The 15,768-nt window shown below is 57.1% G+C and overlaps 1 protein-coding gene across 8 annotated transcripts in view; it reads left to right on the top strand.

Annotated features, from left to right (window-relative positions):
* The first annotated feature begins 428 nt into the window (after positions 1-428).
* Positions 429-15,768, top strand: part of PAX6 (paired box 6) — a 29,806-nt gene continuing 14,466 nt past the window's right edge. For 2 of the 8 annotated variants that reach the window (XM_012739829.2, XM_012739837.2), the window contains exons 1-4: positions 1,580-1,732; positions 8,413-8,600; positions 12,496-12,572; positions 12,945-13,005. In XM_012739829.2, the coding sequence (XP_012595283.1) occupies positions 12,996-13,005 (10 nt within the window). In that variant the 5' untranslated portion in view covers positions 1,580-1,732; positions 8,413-8,600; positions 12,496-12,572; positions 12,945-12,995. Of the gene's footprint in view, positions 481-1,579; positions 1,733-8,104; positions 8,314-8,412; positions 8,601-12,491; positions 12,573-12,944; positions 13,006-14,303; positions 15,461-15,768 lie in introns of those variants that run through there. The other 6 variants (XM_012739828.2, XM_012739836.2, XM_020286528.2 and 3 more) reach the window with 4 other exon arrangements.

Raw genomic sequence — 15,768 nt, forward strand, 5'->3', positions numbered from 1 at the left:
ACCAGGGAGTTGGGATGGAGAGAGGAAAAGTGGAGAACGTTTGTAATGCCAGAACATCCCGCCAAGATCTCTTGGCCAAGGTTGTCATACTCCTTCCCACCCTGACCCTAACCCTCATCCCCACCCTGCCCCTAACCCTGCCTTCCACGCCCTGACGGGCTGGGCAAGACAAAAAATTCAAGTCGGACTGGGTGCCGGCGGGTGCAGAGAAGCCGGCAGGCGGGCTGCCTGGAGCTGCTTCCTGGGCGGTTGCGAAGTCCCGCACCTGTCCAGGTGTGCCAGGGGCGGGAACTGGAACCGCTCAACCACGCGCCTCCGCGCCATCTGTGCTCCACTGTCCCTTTGCCGCTGCCACCCAATCAAGGTGTGCAGGAACTGGTCGTGCGGCCTTCCTCCGTCCGGCCCAGGCGTCTCGCCTCCCCGCTTCCACAAACAAGCCTGGGTCCACCTGGGCTGAATCTCCCACCAGCGGCCTTAGAGGTAATTCCGTTCCTCTTCCCCTCCCGCCAACTCCTCCAGCGTCCTCTCCTCCCCTCCTGGGCGCCGGACCTCTGTCACTTCCGAATTTCAGAACCAGAGGGAAACACAGGGCAAGGAGATTGGAAGTTGAGAAGCCCCCAGTTTGTGGGGTGCGAGGCGGCAATAACAACGCGGGTCTACCTCTCCATCCGAAAATAACCATGCCCAGCTAAGCCGTCTCCCAGTCCACAGGGGTGTGAGGGAAAAGCAGGCACTGACCAACAGGTCGGTATCTTGCCGACCCCGCCCCAATTTCTGTTGTTTCCGCAGCGCTGGGAAGGGGAATCTTGACTTCTGAATCTGAGAATTTCCTGTTTTCCTCCTCTAGGCCACAAAGTCAACAGTTAACCTCAAGTCAAGGATAAATACATCCTTGTATTTACCTACAATCATTTACTAAGCGGCTAGAGCCTTTCAGCCCAGGGAAGGAGGGAAGCCCCGGCGGGCTCCGTTTGGGGTTTTCCTCATGAGAACTCAGCGGCCCAGGCGAGGCCTTTGGCCTTAGCACCGAGGGAAGGATCGCTTGTCCTCTTCCTGGAACCCCCGCCTGTGCCCAGTTAGCGACTTGTGGGCTAGAGAGCCAGGTTGGGGTACCCATCCCGCCTCAAGCTCCTCCTGAAAACTCTTCCTGCCAGAAGTCCCTCTCAACCTCAGCGCGGCCTTCGGGCTTCTCCGATGAAGTTACTCCCTCGGAGATCGGAGGAGGGAACAGGATGGTCCCCCAGGGAGGTAGCTGGCCAGCCTATGGGTAGAGACAGTGGGGTCCGCGTGCCCGATTGTGAGGAGGACTAGGTTCCTGGGCTTAGACTCTACCCCCGAAATGAGGGCTTGGGTTGGGACCAGGCTGGGCTAGGGCATCCACGGGCCTGGCAGAAGAAGGCCAGAGCAGGGGATGGAGCCGGCTGGACCCTGGGTGGGGAGGAGGAGGCCTCCGCCCGGCCGGAAAGCTAGTCTGTGCGGAGCAGAGCCCAACTCTGGCCGCCATGACGTCACGCGGGCAGGGCAGCCAATGAGGACGGCGCTGGCGTGGATATTAAGGAAAGTTAGCGCCTGCCTGAGCACCCTCTTTTCTTATCATTGACATTTAAACTCTGGGGCAGGTCCTCGCGTAGAACGCGGCTGTCAGATCTGCCACTTCCCCTGCCGAGCGGCGGTGAGAAGTGTGGGAACCGGCGCCGCCAGGCTCACCTGCCTCCCCGCCCTCCACTCCCAGGTAACCGCCCGGGCTCCGGCCCCGGCCGGGCTCGGGGCCCGCAGCGTCTCTCTGCTGCCCGCGATGGGTGCCCCCAAATCAAAGCCCGCCCCAAGTGGCCCCAGGGCTTGATTTTTGCTTTTAAAAGGAGGCATACAAAGATGGAAGGGAGTTACTGAGGGCGGGATAGGAGGGGGGAGGGACTTGTATTTGCCGATTGTGCTTTTCTGCAAAAGTAGCAAAATGTTCCAGTCCCAAAAGTGGACTTCCAGTTGGGCCCTAAGCTGAGGGTGGGTGCGGGGGGGGGGGGTCTGCTGCTGCTGTCTACTAAAGCCGCTCGGGACCGAGAAAAATGCAGGAGGTGGGAATGCAGTTTGCAGCTCATGACATTCACGCGTGGAGAAGTCCCTACCCACGCTTGGAGCGCGTGGAGACGCCCCGCTGCGGGTCGCGCGAGGTGCATCAAGTTTCCCGCGGTTGCAAAGTGTAGATAGTTGGACCGCAACAAAGTGTTAGAGATGTGGTTCGTTTCTCCAAAAGGAGAGGACGAAAGAATGCGGCCCACAGAGCTGGACAGCGCGTAAAGGCCCCAGCGTGTGATTTGAGCTTCACTTCGGAAGACCTAATAATTAGCGATTCTCACTGAGCTAGAACGCAGGCTCGGGTTACCGCCGGCGCTGCGCTAGCTGCCTTGGCGGGAAGCACTAGGGCGCGAGGGGAGCCCGGCCGCCGAGTGCCGGAAAGAGCAGAGCCGCGCCACCCTCCCGCCGCTGGAGGGCCAGAGCCGGGTGCCGGAAGTTTCCCCCGAAGTGGATCGGGGAAGGGGCGACCCAAACTTAAACTAACTCGTGGTTCTGCGGGCGAAAGTCCTGAGAGCTCAGCCCTAAACGGCTGGAGACGCCCAGGCCGGCTTAGGCGGGGCGCTGGAGCACCCCGCCCGGGAGGTTGGGGCGGCTTTTAGGCCAGGCCCGGGTGCACCTTCTCACTCCCCACTAGCGCTCCTGGCGCCCCCGCTCGAGACCTTCGGAGGCACCTTCGGAGGACGTTTGGATCTCCCGCACCTGTGACAGGTGCTTGGACCGCCACCCAACTGCGAGCGGTGGCCGCCCCTTGCCCACCCCACCTGGAAACGGGGAACTACCGAAGCGGCCGTGCGGCCGCGCGCCTTACCTGGGCCAGGGTCTTCTCCTCTGCGGGTCCCTCTCCCCGGAGCCGGGCGGCGAGCAGGTTGCCCGCTTCGCAGTGGGAAGTGGACCTTCTCCTCCAGTCATAAATCAAACCCAGCCATCCTCGGGCCTCCTCCCTCATTAGAGATGTTTATTGGAGATTGTGTTTATTCGGCTGTCACGGCGAGAAAACGCGGTGACATAATTACCTCTGACCAGAGTCCTCGCCCCGCGCCCAGGGCGAGCCGCGGACCTCCTCTGTCGCCTTCTCACTCCCGTGCCCTCCTGGATCCGAGGGCGAATGAGTGGCTGGTCTTTTTTTTTTCTCAGACCCACTCACATAATTTGGATTATTGGAGGAATTACTATTCAAATTTCCCCAGGGCACGGAAGTTTATTTAATTATTTTAGAATTTGAAAGGAAAACCCGAGGGAACCCAACGCCCCTCCGGGGCAGAAGGGGGCAGCGCGGAAGAGACGGAAAGAGATTCCCTCTCGCCGCACAAACTTTCCTCGGGCCGGGCAGTGGCGCTCAGGGGCCGGACGCCACTGTCGCCAGAGCCGGGCCTGAGCAGTGCGCACTGACCGGGAAGGGTGGCTACCAATATTGGGGGTGTTATTTGTCGCTTCATTTTCCATCTTTCCCTCTCGGGAGGAACCAGAGGCTTCAGGGTCCCAGGCTGAGGATTCTTAAATTCTCCCGGGCCGAGCACGGCGGAGCCAACCGCTGCTCCTTCCCCGCCCCTCTGTTCCCTGGCTGCCCCCCGGGCGGCGGTTTTCCCCACTAGCCAGGTCTGTAAGTCGCCATAGGTGAGACTGGGTTAGGAAGTGATGAAAAGCGCCGAATTGTTCTTTAATTGAAAATATATTTTTGTGGGTTTTTTTTTTTTTTTGAGAGCGCGCTGACAAATATCTAGGATCCCAGCTTTTGATCCCTCGCTGCCGCCTCTGTTCTCCAGTCGCTAATAAAACTCGCATTGAGCCCCTTAGTGCCTTGATTAACAGGCAGATTAACTCTTACTGGGGTTGGGAACAGCTTGTCCTAATCAATGTCATTTTAAAAGCCCGTCAGGATGCGCTTAGCTCCGGTTCCCTGGCTGCTCCAGCGAGCCAGCCATGACATTTGCTCCCTCCCCCACCCCAGCCTCAAATCCCCCAGCAAAGCCTCCAGTTCCCACCCGCCTGTTCCCAGCCATACGACAGGGCAAACCGCAGGACTCGGTCCCCGGCCTTTAGAACAGGCAGCTATTTAGATCGGGGGTCTCCAGGGAGAAGGGACTGGGGTGGCCTTGGCTTGCTCTCTTTTCGTTTGAAGCTGAACTCTTGTCTCTTGGTAGCGGAGGTTACAGGGAAAGAGTGATGGGGGATCATCCTGGGGTGACGAAATGAAAAGCAAACTTTCCTAGCAATCCTATTTGCAAAAATCGGAAATTGCACTGATTTCAAGTGTCCAACAAATCAGGAGTTTTAAACTCTGTTCCTATCTAGACAGCAGCATGTGCTGGGCTGCTAGAAGTCTCTTCGCTGGGAGATCCTGGTGAACATTTTTTTAAAAGCATTTTTCAGGGGAAGGGAGGAGAGAGAGAGAAGGGAGAGGAGAGAGAGACTTGCTGCCCACTGTGAATGGAAGACTACTAAACCCATGGAGTGCCCTGACGCACTGGCAACTTGGCAGGAGACAAGGAAGGGTGAGGGCAGCGCGGCTTTCCCCCAGCCGAGCGTGGACACAGCCTGGAGGCGCCGCGGGGCGGCTCCGGGCTCTTCTCTCTTTCCCTACGCTCTGGCTCCGGGAATCTGCCGGGTGAGCGGGAACCCGGCAGGTTGCTGGAGAAAGCAGGACAAAGGCCCGAGAGGGGAGGCACCCCGGACTGGGCGGCTGGGGTGGGCGCCTTCGCTTTTAGTGCTCCTTTGACCCGTCTGCCAGCTCCTCAAGCCAGGGAACCCACCTTCCCAGGGGCTGCAAAGAGAGAGACGTGTGGGGCTCTGCAAAGTGACGCAGGTGTCTGCAGAGGCTCCTTCTCCAAAGAAATGCCAGTCTTCACCCTTCCCAGCGCGCCAGCACTACGCCTCTGCCTGGCGGTGAAAGAGGGAGTTCGGAGGTGTCAGAACACCGGGTGGGATACTCCTTGGTTCCGAAGTTGGGAGCTGAGAGCCTGTCCCCGGAGAACTGGGCACTTCTTTGCTTCCCCAGAGGACGCCCCCAGACTGGAGACCTGATGGGGTGGGCACAAGCGAACGCCAGGGATCGGTGGGGGTGAGATGCTGCCTGATCTCACACTTACACGTCAGTACTCGGTAGAGGCTCTGGGCACTTTCCCGAGAGCCGCGATACCCAGCGTGACTTCCTGGGCACATTCAGCCTCCGGTTACCGGGTGGGACGACCCAGGCGGCCCCTACGGGAACTCACCAGCCCGCCCACGACAGGTCGTGCTCTGGCGCCAGGGGGCGGATAGGGTAAGGGGGCATGGGCAGAGGCGGGGAAAGGCAAGACAGTAACCCTAAGGTGCAGTCCCCCTCACCCCATGCAGGGGTGCAAGTGGACCTCAGGCGCGTTGGAAGCTGCAATTAAAATGGCGACCTGCGAGTATTCTCAGTTTGGCGCACACCTCTGGCAACGGCGCCCCGCACCTAGGTCCCCGCCGTCGCCCCCTCCCCCAGGCTGTGTCGCCCCCAGAGCTGCTACTTGGCAGAGGGAGTGAAGCGCCCCACCGGGCGGAAAAGCACCCCACCGTCCTTGAGACCCGCCCGGAGAAAGCGAGGAAATCTCACTCTTACCCCTCTTTCCTTAAACTTTGAAAACTCTGCTTCATTAGGGGGGCTGAGCGCCCCTCCCTAAATATTTACACATGGGAATCAGCCAAGTCCTTTTTGTTTCTTGTTTGTGCAGAGGAGTGTCCAAGAGTCCTTCCCGGAGCCCCCATCCCCACCCAATGACGTCAGTGGCATTCACTCCTCACTCTTTGCCTTTTCTGATTTTTTGTTAAAACTTTTCTCCGAGGTGAGGTGGGGGTTGTGGGGTGGGAGAAGTAGCTGATTCAAAGAGCCAGTGCCCTGGGGGGAAATAGCAACAAGATTACGGCTGCTTCTTTCCGAGGCAAAGCTTAAGAAGGTGCTAATCCACTCGGTCGCTAATTGAGAGGTTGTAAAAATGATATTCGCCTCCAGTTCGGACAGAGTCACTGGGCCTTCCCCACCCCACCCCCTTCAAGCCCAGTGGACTTGAGTTCAAGCTTCTTTAATGCTCGCTTGAGAAGTAAAAAGAAGGAAAAAGAGAACGCAGACTCTGGCTGGTCTGGGACCCAGACCCGCTGCCCCACTTCCTGGGATCCTCCGAAAGTCGCGGTCCTACGAAATGAAATCTCGCACAGGAGGCGGTGGACCTGGGCACCCGACACCACCTCCGTCGCCTCTCGTTTGGGTTTCCTCCCGGCGCTGAGTGCTCCTGGGCGGCGGGAAGAGGCAGAGCCAGCAGCCCTCCCCAGGCCCGGGAGGTGAGCGAGTTGTGCGCCCCAAACTCTGGCTCGGGCCAGAGAGGCCTCCGCTGCTCCCTCACGAGCTCTGCCCTGGCTCTTTGGTCGCGGGGTTGCTGGGTCCCCGGTAGGGACGAAGAGTGAGGCCCACACCAGGCCAGATGACCCAAGGCAGCCCGCAGAGTCCTCACTGTCCCGGCGCCCAGGGGCTGCGGCGTCGCGGCCTGTCAGCAGCGAGTTCAGGCTGCGCAGCCTTCATTGATGAGCTCTGACTTTCAGCACTTTTCATAAGTCAAGAAGAGTCAAGTGTGTCCGGCGGCTTCATCTCAGACTCTTTGCCTCAGCTTTGCCAACACCATGCCCCCTTGCCGGGACCTGGGGTGTGTCCCGCGTCCCAGGCCTTCCCCTTCCCTGCCCCACGGCCCCGCAGCCTCCGAGAGAGCTCTGGACAGCGCAGGACGAGGCAACTGCTCCTCCCCTGTCACCTTAACTGCGGGCTCTGAGGGGCGCCTTTGGAGTGTACTGAGGTGTGTCTTAATCGTCCGGCATTCAACAAATGGACTTCTGGTGTGTGGTCAGAAGAGAAAAGCCATTTACTTACTTTCCTCCCCGGTTTTCTGGCAACAGCTGAAGGGGGGCTGCCTCCGTGGACTGAGCAGACCCGGGAGAGGGAGCCGTGGTGCGGAGACACACGCACCTCACAGACAACCGGTGGCACACACCGACGCACCAGCATGGCCGCGGGGACACACACACGGACACACACACAGCCCACAGAAGCTACGCAGCATCGGTCACCCCCCCTCCAGGCTTCCACCACTCCCCCTCCCGCTTATCTCCCCCTCTCTTCCCCTCCTCTGGAGCGCCTGGAAAAGCAGCCGCACTTAGTCAACAAATGGCACGTGGGAGAAGTTGGTGAGTGTTTGGTGAGGACTCTTCAGGGCTTTTCACAAGAACCCTCTGTACACAAAGTAAGTGGCGTGTTTACTCGGGCCTCTCCAGCTCGGTCATTGCCTCCGCTCCGCTGCGCACCGCGGCTTCCGAAAGGAGAAAGGAAAGAAGAAAGGGCCAAGGGGAGCGCGGTGGGGGAATGGACAGGCCCCGGAGGCCTGGCCTGGGAAGGCCGCTGGCCTCGTTGGGTTCTAGCCAGGCGACCTCCTCTCGGCTTAGGCTTCACTGAGGCCTCCGACGCCAGAGTGGAGCTGCCCGGGACCCAGTGACGCTCCTGCCCCTTTCCTCTTCTTCCCAGAGGCCAGGTGACCTAGAGTGCAGACTCGGTTATGCTCGGAGTCCTGGGCCCAGGCCGAGGTGGGGCAGGGGCGGGCGAGGGGGACAGGCGGGGGCGGGGCGGCAGGCCACGCTGCACTCGAGTTGGCAAGAAAGGACAGCGCAGAAACTTGTTCCCTCCGTGGGTTGGGAGTCCCGCACCCGGCTTGGGGGGGCGGGGTGAGGGCAATACCCCCAGCCCAGAAACCTTCATTCGACTGCTCAAGTTCGCGGCCGCACTGCGGGCCGCGCTGACTCCCGGAGCGCGCGGAGCCGGGAGATGTCGGCGAGCGCCAGAGCCCGGGCGCGGGGGCCCAGCGCCGGGGAGAGAAGCCGGGACCCACCGGCGGAGCCGAAAACAAGTGTATTCATATTCAAACAAACGGACCAATTGCACCAGGCGGGGAGAGGGAGCATCCAATCGGCTGGCGCGAGGCCCCGGCGCTGCTTTGCATAAAGCAATATTTTGTGTGAGAGCGAGCGGTGCATTTGCATGTTGCGGAGTGATTAGTGGGTTTGAAAAGCGAACAGTGGCTCGGCCTCATTTCCCGCTCTGGTTCAGGCGCAGGAGGAAGTGTTTTGCTGGAGGATGATGACAGAGGTCAGGCTTCGCTAATGGGCCAGTGAGGAGCGGTGGAGGCGAGGCCGGGCGCCGGCACACACACATTAACACACTTGAGCCATCACCAATCAGCATAGGTGTGCTGGCTGCAGCCACTTCCCTCACCCACACTCTTTATCTCTCACTCTCCAGCCGCTGACAGCCCATTTTATTGTCAATCTCTGTCTCCTTCCCAGGGATCTGAGAATTGCTCTCACACACCAACCCAGCGGCGTCCGTGGAGAAAACTCTCACCAGCAACTCCTTTAAAACACCGTCATTTCAAACCGTTGTGGTCTTTAAGCAACAACAGCAGCATAAAAAACCCCAACCAAACAAAACTCTTGACAGAAGCTTTGACAACGAGAGAGGATGCCTCATAAAGGTGAGTCCGCTTCTTTCATCTCGCTTTATTTTTATTGCAATATTCAGGCAGGTCTCCCCCTCCTCCCCCTTCCTTCCTTCCCTCTCGCCGGTCCCCTCCCCCACCGCTACGCCGGGAGAGTTGGGCCGGAGAAGTTTCCACGCAGGAGCCCAAACTTTCTACTTCCAGCGAAAGCCCGCGTCGGAGGGCGACGGCCAGCGAGCGGGAGCGGCGCGGTGCTGGGGCGGGCGGCCGGCTCAGCCCCAGCGCCCGCGCCCGCGCGGGCTGAGCTCGCAGCAAGAATCGAGGCTCCAGGCGCGGCTGCAGCCGCGGCTCCCGGGCCCATCATTGCCAAATGCTCCCGACCGGCGGGGGAGGATGAGGAGGCTCTGCGGTGCCCAAGGCCCCGGAACGGCCGCACAGACCAGCCGCCGCCAGCTGCTTTGTCCAGCCCGGGGCCCAGAGAGCGGGCGCGCCGAGGGAGCCGGCTCGCCGCGCCGCCGCCCGCCGCCGGCCCTCGCGCTTTGTGCGGCGCTGGGCTCCGGCGCGGGAGAGCCCGCTGGCACTCGAGCGCCGAGGGGACACCACGGCCGCCACCAGCGCGAGCAGAGTCAGTCGGCAAGGCAGCCACACGCTGGAGACAGAGAGAAAGAGCGAGCGAGGGAGCGCGAGCCGGGAAGGAAGCCACCAGGCCAAGGCGGTCGGACGCGCGCTCGGAGGGAACTCAGAGCAGAGCTGGAGGACTGTCAGCTTCCATCAAGCCCCCAGGCTCTTGCCCCCAACTTAACTTGAGCGCGGAGCTGGGCACTTGAAAACTCTTCGCTCTCCAGACTTCCCCAAACCCTCTTCTCCCTTGCCCTGCGAAGGCTGGGCGTCTTCCCTGTCCTCCGGCCCCCAGCGCTCGGTGGGTATCTTTCCCTGTCGTCTCTGACCAAGTCGCACCTGGTGTTGCCATTTGAACAAGTTTCTAGGTGGAAAGGCGGTTTGCTTTTTTTTTTTTTTACTCCCTGTCCTCTGATTTTTCTCTTCGTGAGGTCTTAAAAATAAATCGATATGAAAGCATTGGCTTTCCTCCTCGTCTGATCACATCCTCTCCCAGCTAATTAGTCTGAGTAATTTGAGAGCTTTTTGGTTCTAAGACCCAAGGAGGAAAAGTGTCTTTTCAAAGTTCATAAAGTTGCTGCCTCTTTCCTTGTGCAGATTTTCTCAGTCTCCCTGCACCATAATAGCCCTGAATTTTAGCAAGTGTAATTGGGGGAAATGGAGTTGAATTTCAAGTGGAAATGCTTTCTTTTTCGAGTGCTAAAACCCAGCCCTTCATTCATGGGTGATTTCTAGAAAGTTTAAAAACAAAGTGAACGTGGTTTCTTTCTTTCTTTCTTTTTATTTTCCTCTCATTCTCCCAAGCTTCCTAAGCCATTTTGGACGATTAACTCGAACTTGGGAAGGTATAAGATGGGGGTGGGAGCAGAAAATGAAATGAAAAGCAAAGAGCTTGATAGCCTGCTGAATTTACTGAGGAGAAATAATAGTTGTTGCGGTTGACATTACATTTTTTATGGCCGGTGACCTTTGCAAACGTCTGAAGGCAATTTGATTAGTTGTTATCTTATTTGGCCCTAGAGAGTAAAACTTTGTCATTTTAATTGCTAATTACTCTTTCGCTGGGGACTGGGTGGATCGAAAGTGAGCTCTCCCCTTCACCCCAGCTAAGAAGTTTCGGGATGGATTTTGAGAATCAAGTAATTAAAATAACAACAGCATTTGAAAGTTGAGGCTCGGGTTGGGGACAGGGAATGGGGCAGTGGCCCTGTGGTCTGGTGGACCAAGGCCAGAGGGACTCCAAAGTGCCTGGAGACTGTTCTGGATGTGGGTCTATGGCCCTGGCAAGGCCATACAAAGCTTGGGGCTGAGCTGGGGGGCTCAGGCTTCGGTGCAGGGGTCTGGCCTCTCTGTGCCCACAGGACTGCTTCCGGGTGTCCATACGACTGGCTTCCCGGGTTGCTTTTGCACTAAGTGTTAAGGATTACTTAAGTAATTAGATAGATTCTTAGCTGAGAGGGGGATGGGAGTGGAGCAGAACTGGAATTTGAAATGCTACCACCTTCCCAGCTGCTTTGAAAATTAATCAGCTAGGCCTTCTCTGGAATCAGCTAGTGAATTTTTAAAAATGGCATCAAGAAGGTACCTCCCAGCCCGAATGGGGGGCATTCAGTTGTGATTTTATACAGTGTGGATACAGAGAGGAGTTCAGGAAGTTGTACCCCTCCTAGGGGAATTCCATTCCTCCTTTCCCCACCTACTCCTACTTTGCTGCTTTAGAGTCCTACATTTGGTGGAGGGGCATTCTGTGTCACAATTGAGGTATCTGCCTGTCTGGGGCATGACTATGTATGGGGACTGAGAGACAGGAGGGAGGTGTTGGAGAGCCATCCCAGCTTGAGGTAAGTAGGTAGCCCTCTGCTGTGGCCAAAATTTACCAGGCCACATTCGGATGCTGAGGAAAAGTCCTCATCGTAGATTTATTTTTATGAATTTAAGCTACTTTACCAGCTACTTTACCAGACCACGAATGGCCTGGAAGAGTAAAATGTTTCTTGGAATTCTTTGCTTGCAGGCAGGCAAAATTAATAATCACCGTAGGCAAAACAGGAAAAATAATGCATTAAAAAAACAACAGGGAGAAATGATGCTGTGACTATTTCATTATTTTACCTCCTTTTTTGGGGCAAACCTCTTGAATGGGCTCTTTATTGTAACTCTCTCTTCCCAATTGAGCTCCCCACGGTGCCGTTGTATCTTTTTACAGCCCCTAACAACTCACACCAGTAACACAATTACCTCCAGATATTTATAACAAGAAATTACTTTTCTATTTTCTCCACTCTCCCAAGAACCTGCTTTTTAGGGGAATGTAGGGGAGGGAGTGGTGGAGGGTGAGCCTTGGGGGACCTGTACTGGGTCAGGACTTATGGAGCTAGAAGTGTCCCTCTGTTCTCTTTGTGAGTTGGTGGGTTGTTGGTACGTTTGGTTGGAAACTGTGTTGCTGGTTAGGGAGACTTCGTTTTGCTCCTTGGGTTCGAGGAAAGCCAGAGAATAGAAGCCATTGTTTGCTGTCTGTAGGCTTTGTCAACCACGCTCACCCCCTCCTGTTCGTACTTTTTAAAGCAGTGAGGCGAGGTAGACAGCGTGTGTCACAGTACAGTAAAAGAGGGGAAGATCTAAAAGCCAAAAGACGAGTTAATCACAATAAGTGAGGTTTGTGAGGTTTAGGGGAAAAAGTTGGGCTTGTCACTTTCAAAGTCTCAGAAGAGCTAAGAAATAGATGAAGAAAGGGGCCACAGGGAAGTTTTTCTTTTCTTTTTTCTTTTTGGAGGAAGGCATGAAGGATAAAGGGGTAACTAGAGAGTTGGGTTCTGGGGATCTTGGGACAACTGAGGTGGTGAAATTCCTTAAGGAAAGAGGAAATATGGCCCCTGAAGCCCTCCCAAACTATTCTAGCCCATGCCCTCAGGAGCCATGAAGTTTGGAGGTCCCCTTCCCTCACCTCCAAACTTTAGATATTAGTCTCCACCCTCCTCTCCAGCTCTTGGCCTCTACTCTTTTCTCTACTCTCCCTCCTGTTTTCCCCTTCTCCTTTCCATGGTTCTTGATATTTTTGCAAAGTGGGACCCCAACTCATTAGATTCTCCAATTCTCCCAGCCAGACCAAGGCAGCCTCTCTCAAAGGGTGGGGACTTCTGTGGGAGAGGCTGCTGGAAATGTGGCTGTAATGCTAGGATTTAGAGTTTATGGCAGTTTGACTAAGCCCCAGTTGCACGTTTTTTTTTCCTGAGGGTGGGGCTCAGAGAGCCTATGGATCTATGCTTTTGAGCCACAGTTTGACATATACTTCTCTCCTTCTGTTTTGTCTTAGGGGGAAGACTTTAACTAGGGGAGCGCAGATGTGTGAGGCCTTTTATTGTAAGAGTGGACAGACATCCCAGATTTCAGGCAAGTTCTGCAGTGGCTGCTTTGGGCTCAAAACCAGAAAAAATCAAAGCAAACTATTTCAGTATGCTTCTTCATTATAGTTCAGATGGAAAAAGAAATTCAAAATTGGGTCACGGTTTCTCCTGATTAAAGGGTTAACTACTAAAGGATTTAGAGGAAACGGATTGGGAATATTGGAGTATTTTGTTTGAAACCCAACGGGTAGATTTTTGCATGCACTGGCAGAGCTGGATGACCCTCAGATCGCCCCAAGCGGCTGATCAATTCCTGAAGAAGAGAGATTCTCCTGTCCTGGCCCGAGTCTTCTCGCTTGGGAGTTCTGGCCTACCTGATGCAGCAGCCCGGGATTAACCCCTATTTTCTTGCAAACAGAGACCCATATTCGAGCCCCGTGGGATCCCGCGGCCCCCAGCCAGCGCCAGCATGCAGAACAGTAAGTGCCTCTGGTCTTTCTTGGACTTCGGGCTGTGGGCGCGCGGACCCGGGTGAGTGGAGGGCGCAGAGGCTCACGGTGTCGGCGCTGGCCAGGCCGCCCGCTGGAGGGAAGAGGCCAGGGAACCTGCCGGCTGCGCCCCGCTCCGCACCCGGCAGCCCTGGAGGGGAGGGCGTTTGTTCTGCTGTTCTGGATCCTGGAAGGGAAGGGGCTGGGCCCTAAAGAACAGCCCTCTCGAGTTTTCGAGGCTGCTATAGAGAAACCCCATCCCCCCCACCCAAATCCTGTAACTCACACCCCCTCCCCGCCCCTGCCCGAGCTCTGACCCCGGAGAGAGGGGCTGGGCTGAGCAGGGCGGGGCGAAGGTTTCTTCTAGTTGCGCGAGGAAAAGGAGGCCCCTTTGGGCTTAGCCAAGACTGAATGTCTCCACCGACCCGGCGGTATGGGGGGCTTCCCTCCCCAAGTCACTCTCAGGGCAGCTCCTCCCCTTCCCACCCCAGCTACGGGCCTAGAAGGGAAGGGAGCGGAGCACCCAGGCCTGCAGAGGGCTGGGGTGGCAGACTTGCACCTTGGGGCTGTTAGGGGGGTCGGGAGGGTTTACTGGGTCTGGGAAGCAGGTGGGGGCTGAGTCCAGGAACTGGAAAAGCCCTGTCCTGCCAGCTGCAACTGTGTGGGTCCTGGTCGTCCCAGGCCCAGATGCTTTTGATTCCATGGCTCTTGTGCCTCCTTTCTTTTCTCTGCCCAGACCCCTTGGGCCTCCACCCACCTTCCTGCTTGGTCGGTGGGTGCTGGTATGTGGCAGGGCTAGTGTACAGCTCGGGCCTGGAAGCCCGAGGCCCAGTGAAACCAGGCCCACGTTGAGGTACAGGGCTTCAGGGCTCAACAGTACTCCATATGTGGAAAGGCCCAAATCTTCTAGCGGCCTGCCTGCCCTTGCCGAACCATGAAGACTTAAGAGGGTCCCCAGCGCCTTAGCCCTCAGTTCTGGAAACGCTGGTCGCCCCCTGGCGCCTCCGGGCCTGGTAGGCGCGAAGCTCAGGAAGGGGTGCAAAGGTGGCGAGCTGTGTGGCGGTAGTCGTGCAGAAGCTGCCAGACCCAGGGCTCGGCCAGGAGGCGCCCCTCCGGCGGCTGAGCTCTCCCCCTGGAGTTCAGACTCCGCAGCCCAAGGCTCTCTCGGGTGGGCCCCGGCCAGGCCCGGCAGCACGGAGCGTTTGCCGCTGCGGCCTGGCTGGCGGGCCCCGAGGGGCGCGGGGTCGCAGACCGGCCCGCAGGGCTTTGTGCCGCTCGTTCCCGAGTGTGCGCGAGGCGCGGAGCATCCAAATTGACACCATATGTTTTCCTATTAGATGCTTCGCGGTCGAATTCTAGGCGCATAATCATCACCACTGGGCGAGAGCGCCAGCCGTCCCTAGGGAAGGGACACAATGATTGAGGCTTAACCTCTGAAGGGGAATTTAGAGCCGCGTTTCCTCGCTGCCATTTCGACGCTGGCAGAGGCGCGCCCTGGCCCTGGCGTCTCCTGGGCGAGCACCCGCCAGCCGCGGCTGTGGAGGTGGCGGGCACGGTGTTATTTTTGCAGTGGGGGCAGAAGGAGGGAGGTCTAGGTCTAGGTTTAGGCGGCCTCACACGCCTTGGCATTCGTAGACTGGGAATTGCCCTGACTATGCGTGAAGTTTGGAAAGTGTCTCTTGGTCTCTCTGGGACATTCTTTTTTTCACGGGAAGGCTTCCTTTGCCCAGAGGTGGGGCTCCGTAGCTGCAGCGCTAGCTGGAAATTGCCAGGCAAAGGAAGGCAATAAAGGGAATTTAGGAGAAACCGGAAGCGCGGACTAGGCCTTACTCTGTTGGTGTCCCCCCGCACTGTCCCCGCTCGCGCTGGGCCCGGCCGCGGCCCAGATCCCCCAAACGCCTGTCACTTCTCATCCAGTTAAGGCTCTGCCCCACCCTCGGTGAGCGGCCCCCCCTCAGCCCCAAGCCTTTGGCTATCCTGAAAACGCGGCTCCCCTCGAAGGGGAAACGAGTGCAGTTCAATCTCGTCTGAGTGATCTACAAATAGGGACGGAAAGGGTCGTTTTATCACGGTCCCGTTTGTCGTGACGATGCAATTTCCCGGAGCGGAGCACTGTCACAAAGTGACAAGGCTGCCACAAGCGCCCCGACTGATCTTTTCAATTAGCCTTCCATGCATGATCCGGAGCGACTTCCGCCTATTTCCAGAAATTAAGCTCAAACTTGACGTGCAGCTAGTTTTATTTTAAAGACAAATGTCAGAGAGGCTCATCATATTTTCCCCCCTCTTCTATATTTGGAGCTTATTTATTGCTAAGAAGCTCAGGCTCCTGGAGTCAATTTATCAGGAGGCTCCAAGGAGAAGAGAGGAGAGGAGAGGAGAGAAGAGCCGAGCAGGGAGCCACGTCTTCTCCAGGGAGGGCTGCTCTCTAGAGTCGGGGCTGCAGGTTGGAGATTTTTAAGGAAGTGGAAATTGGCGATTGGCTTTATTTGTGTGCCTGTGGTTTTGGGGGAGGGGGGCTACAGAGGGGCGCTAACTCCCTCTCCCTATTTTCTAAGATTGGACAATGGGACGAGGTTGTGAGATACAAGGATAAAGGAGGGATGGGGGACGCTGTAATGTGGTTTTTTCTTTTTCTTTTCTGTTTTTGATTTTTGCTAATATCTGTCCTTGGCTAAGGGGAGGGCGGAGTTCAGCGGCGGAAGTAAAGCGAGCAGGGGCCGGAGAGAGCAGACCCCCGTCTCGGCCTTACCC

This window comes from Microcebus murinus, chromosome 4 (genome assembly GCF_040939455.1).
Source record: "Microcebus murinus isolate Inina chromosome 4, M.murinus_Inina_mat1.0, whole genome shotgun sequence".
NCBI lineage: Eukaryota > Metazoa > Chordata > Mammalia > Primates > Cheirogaleidae > Microcebus > Microcebus murinus.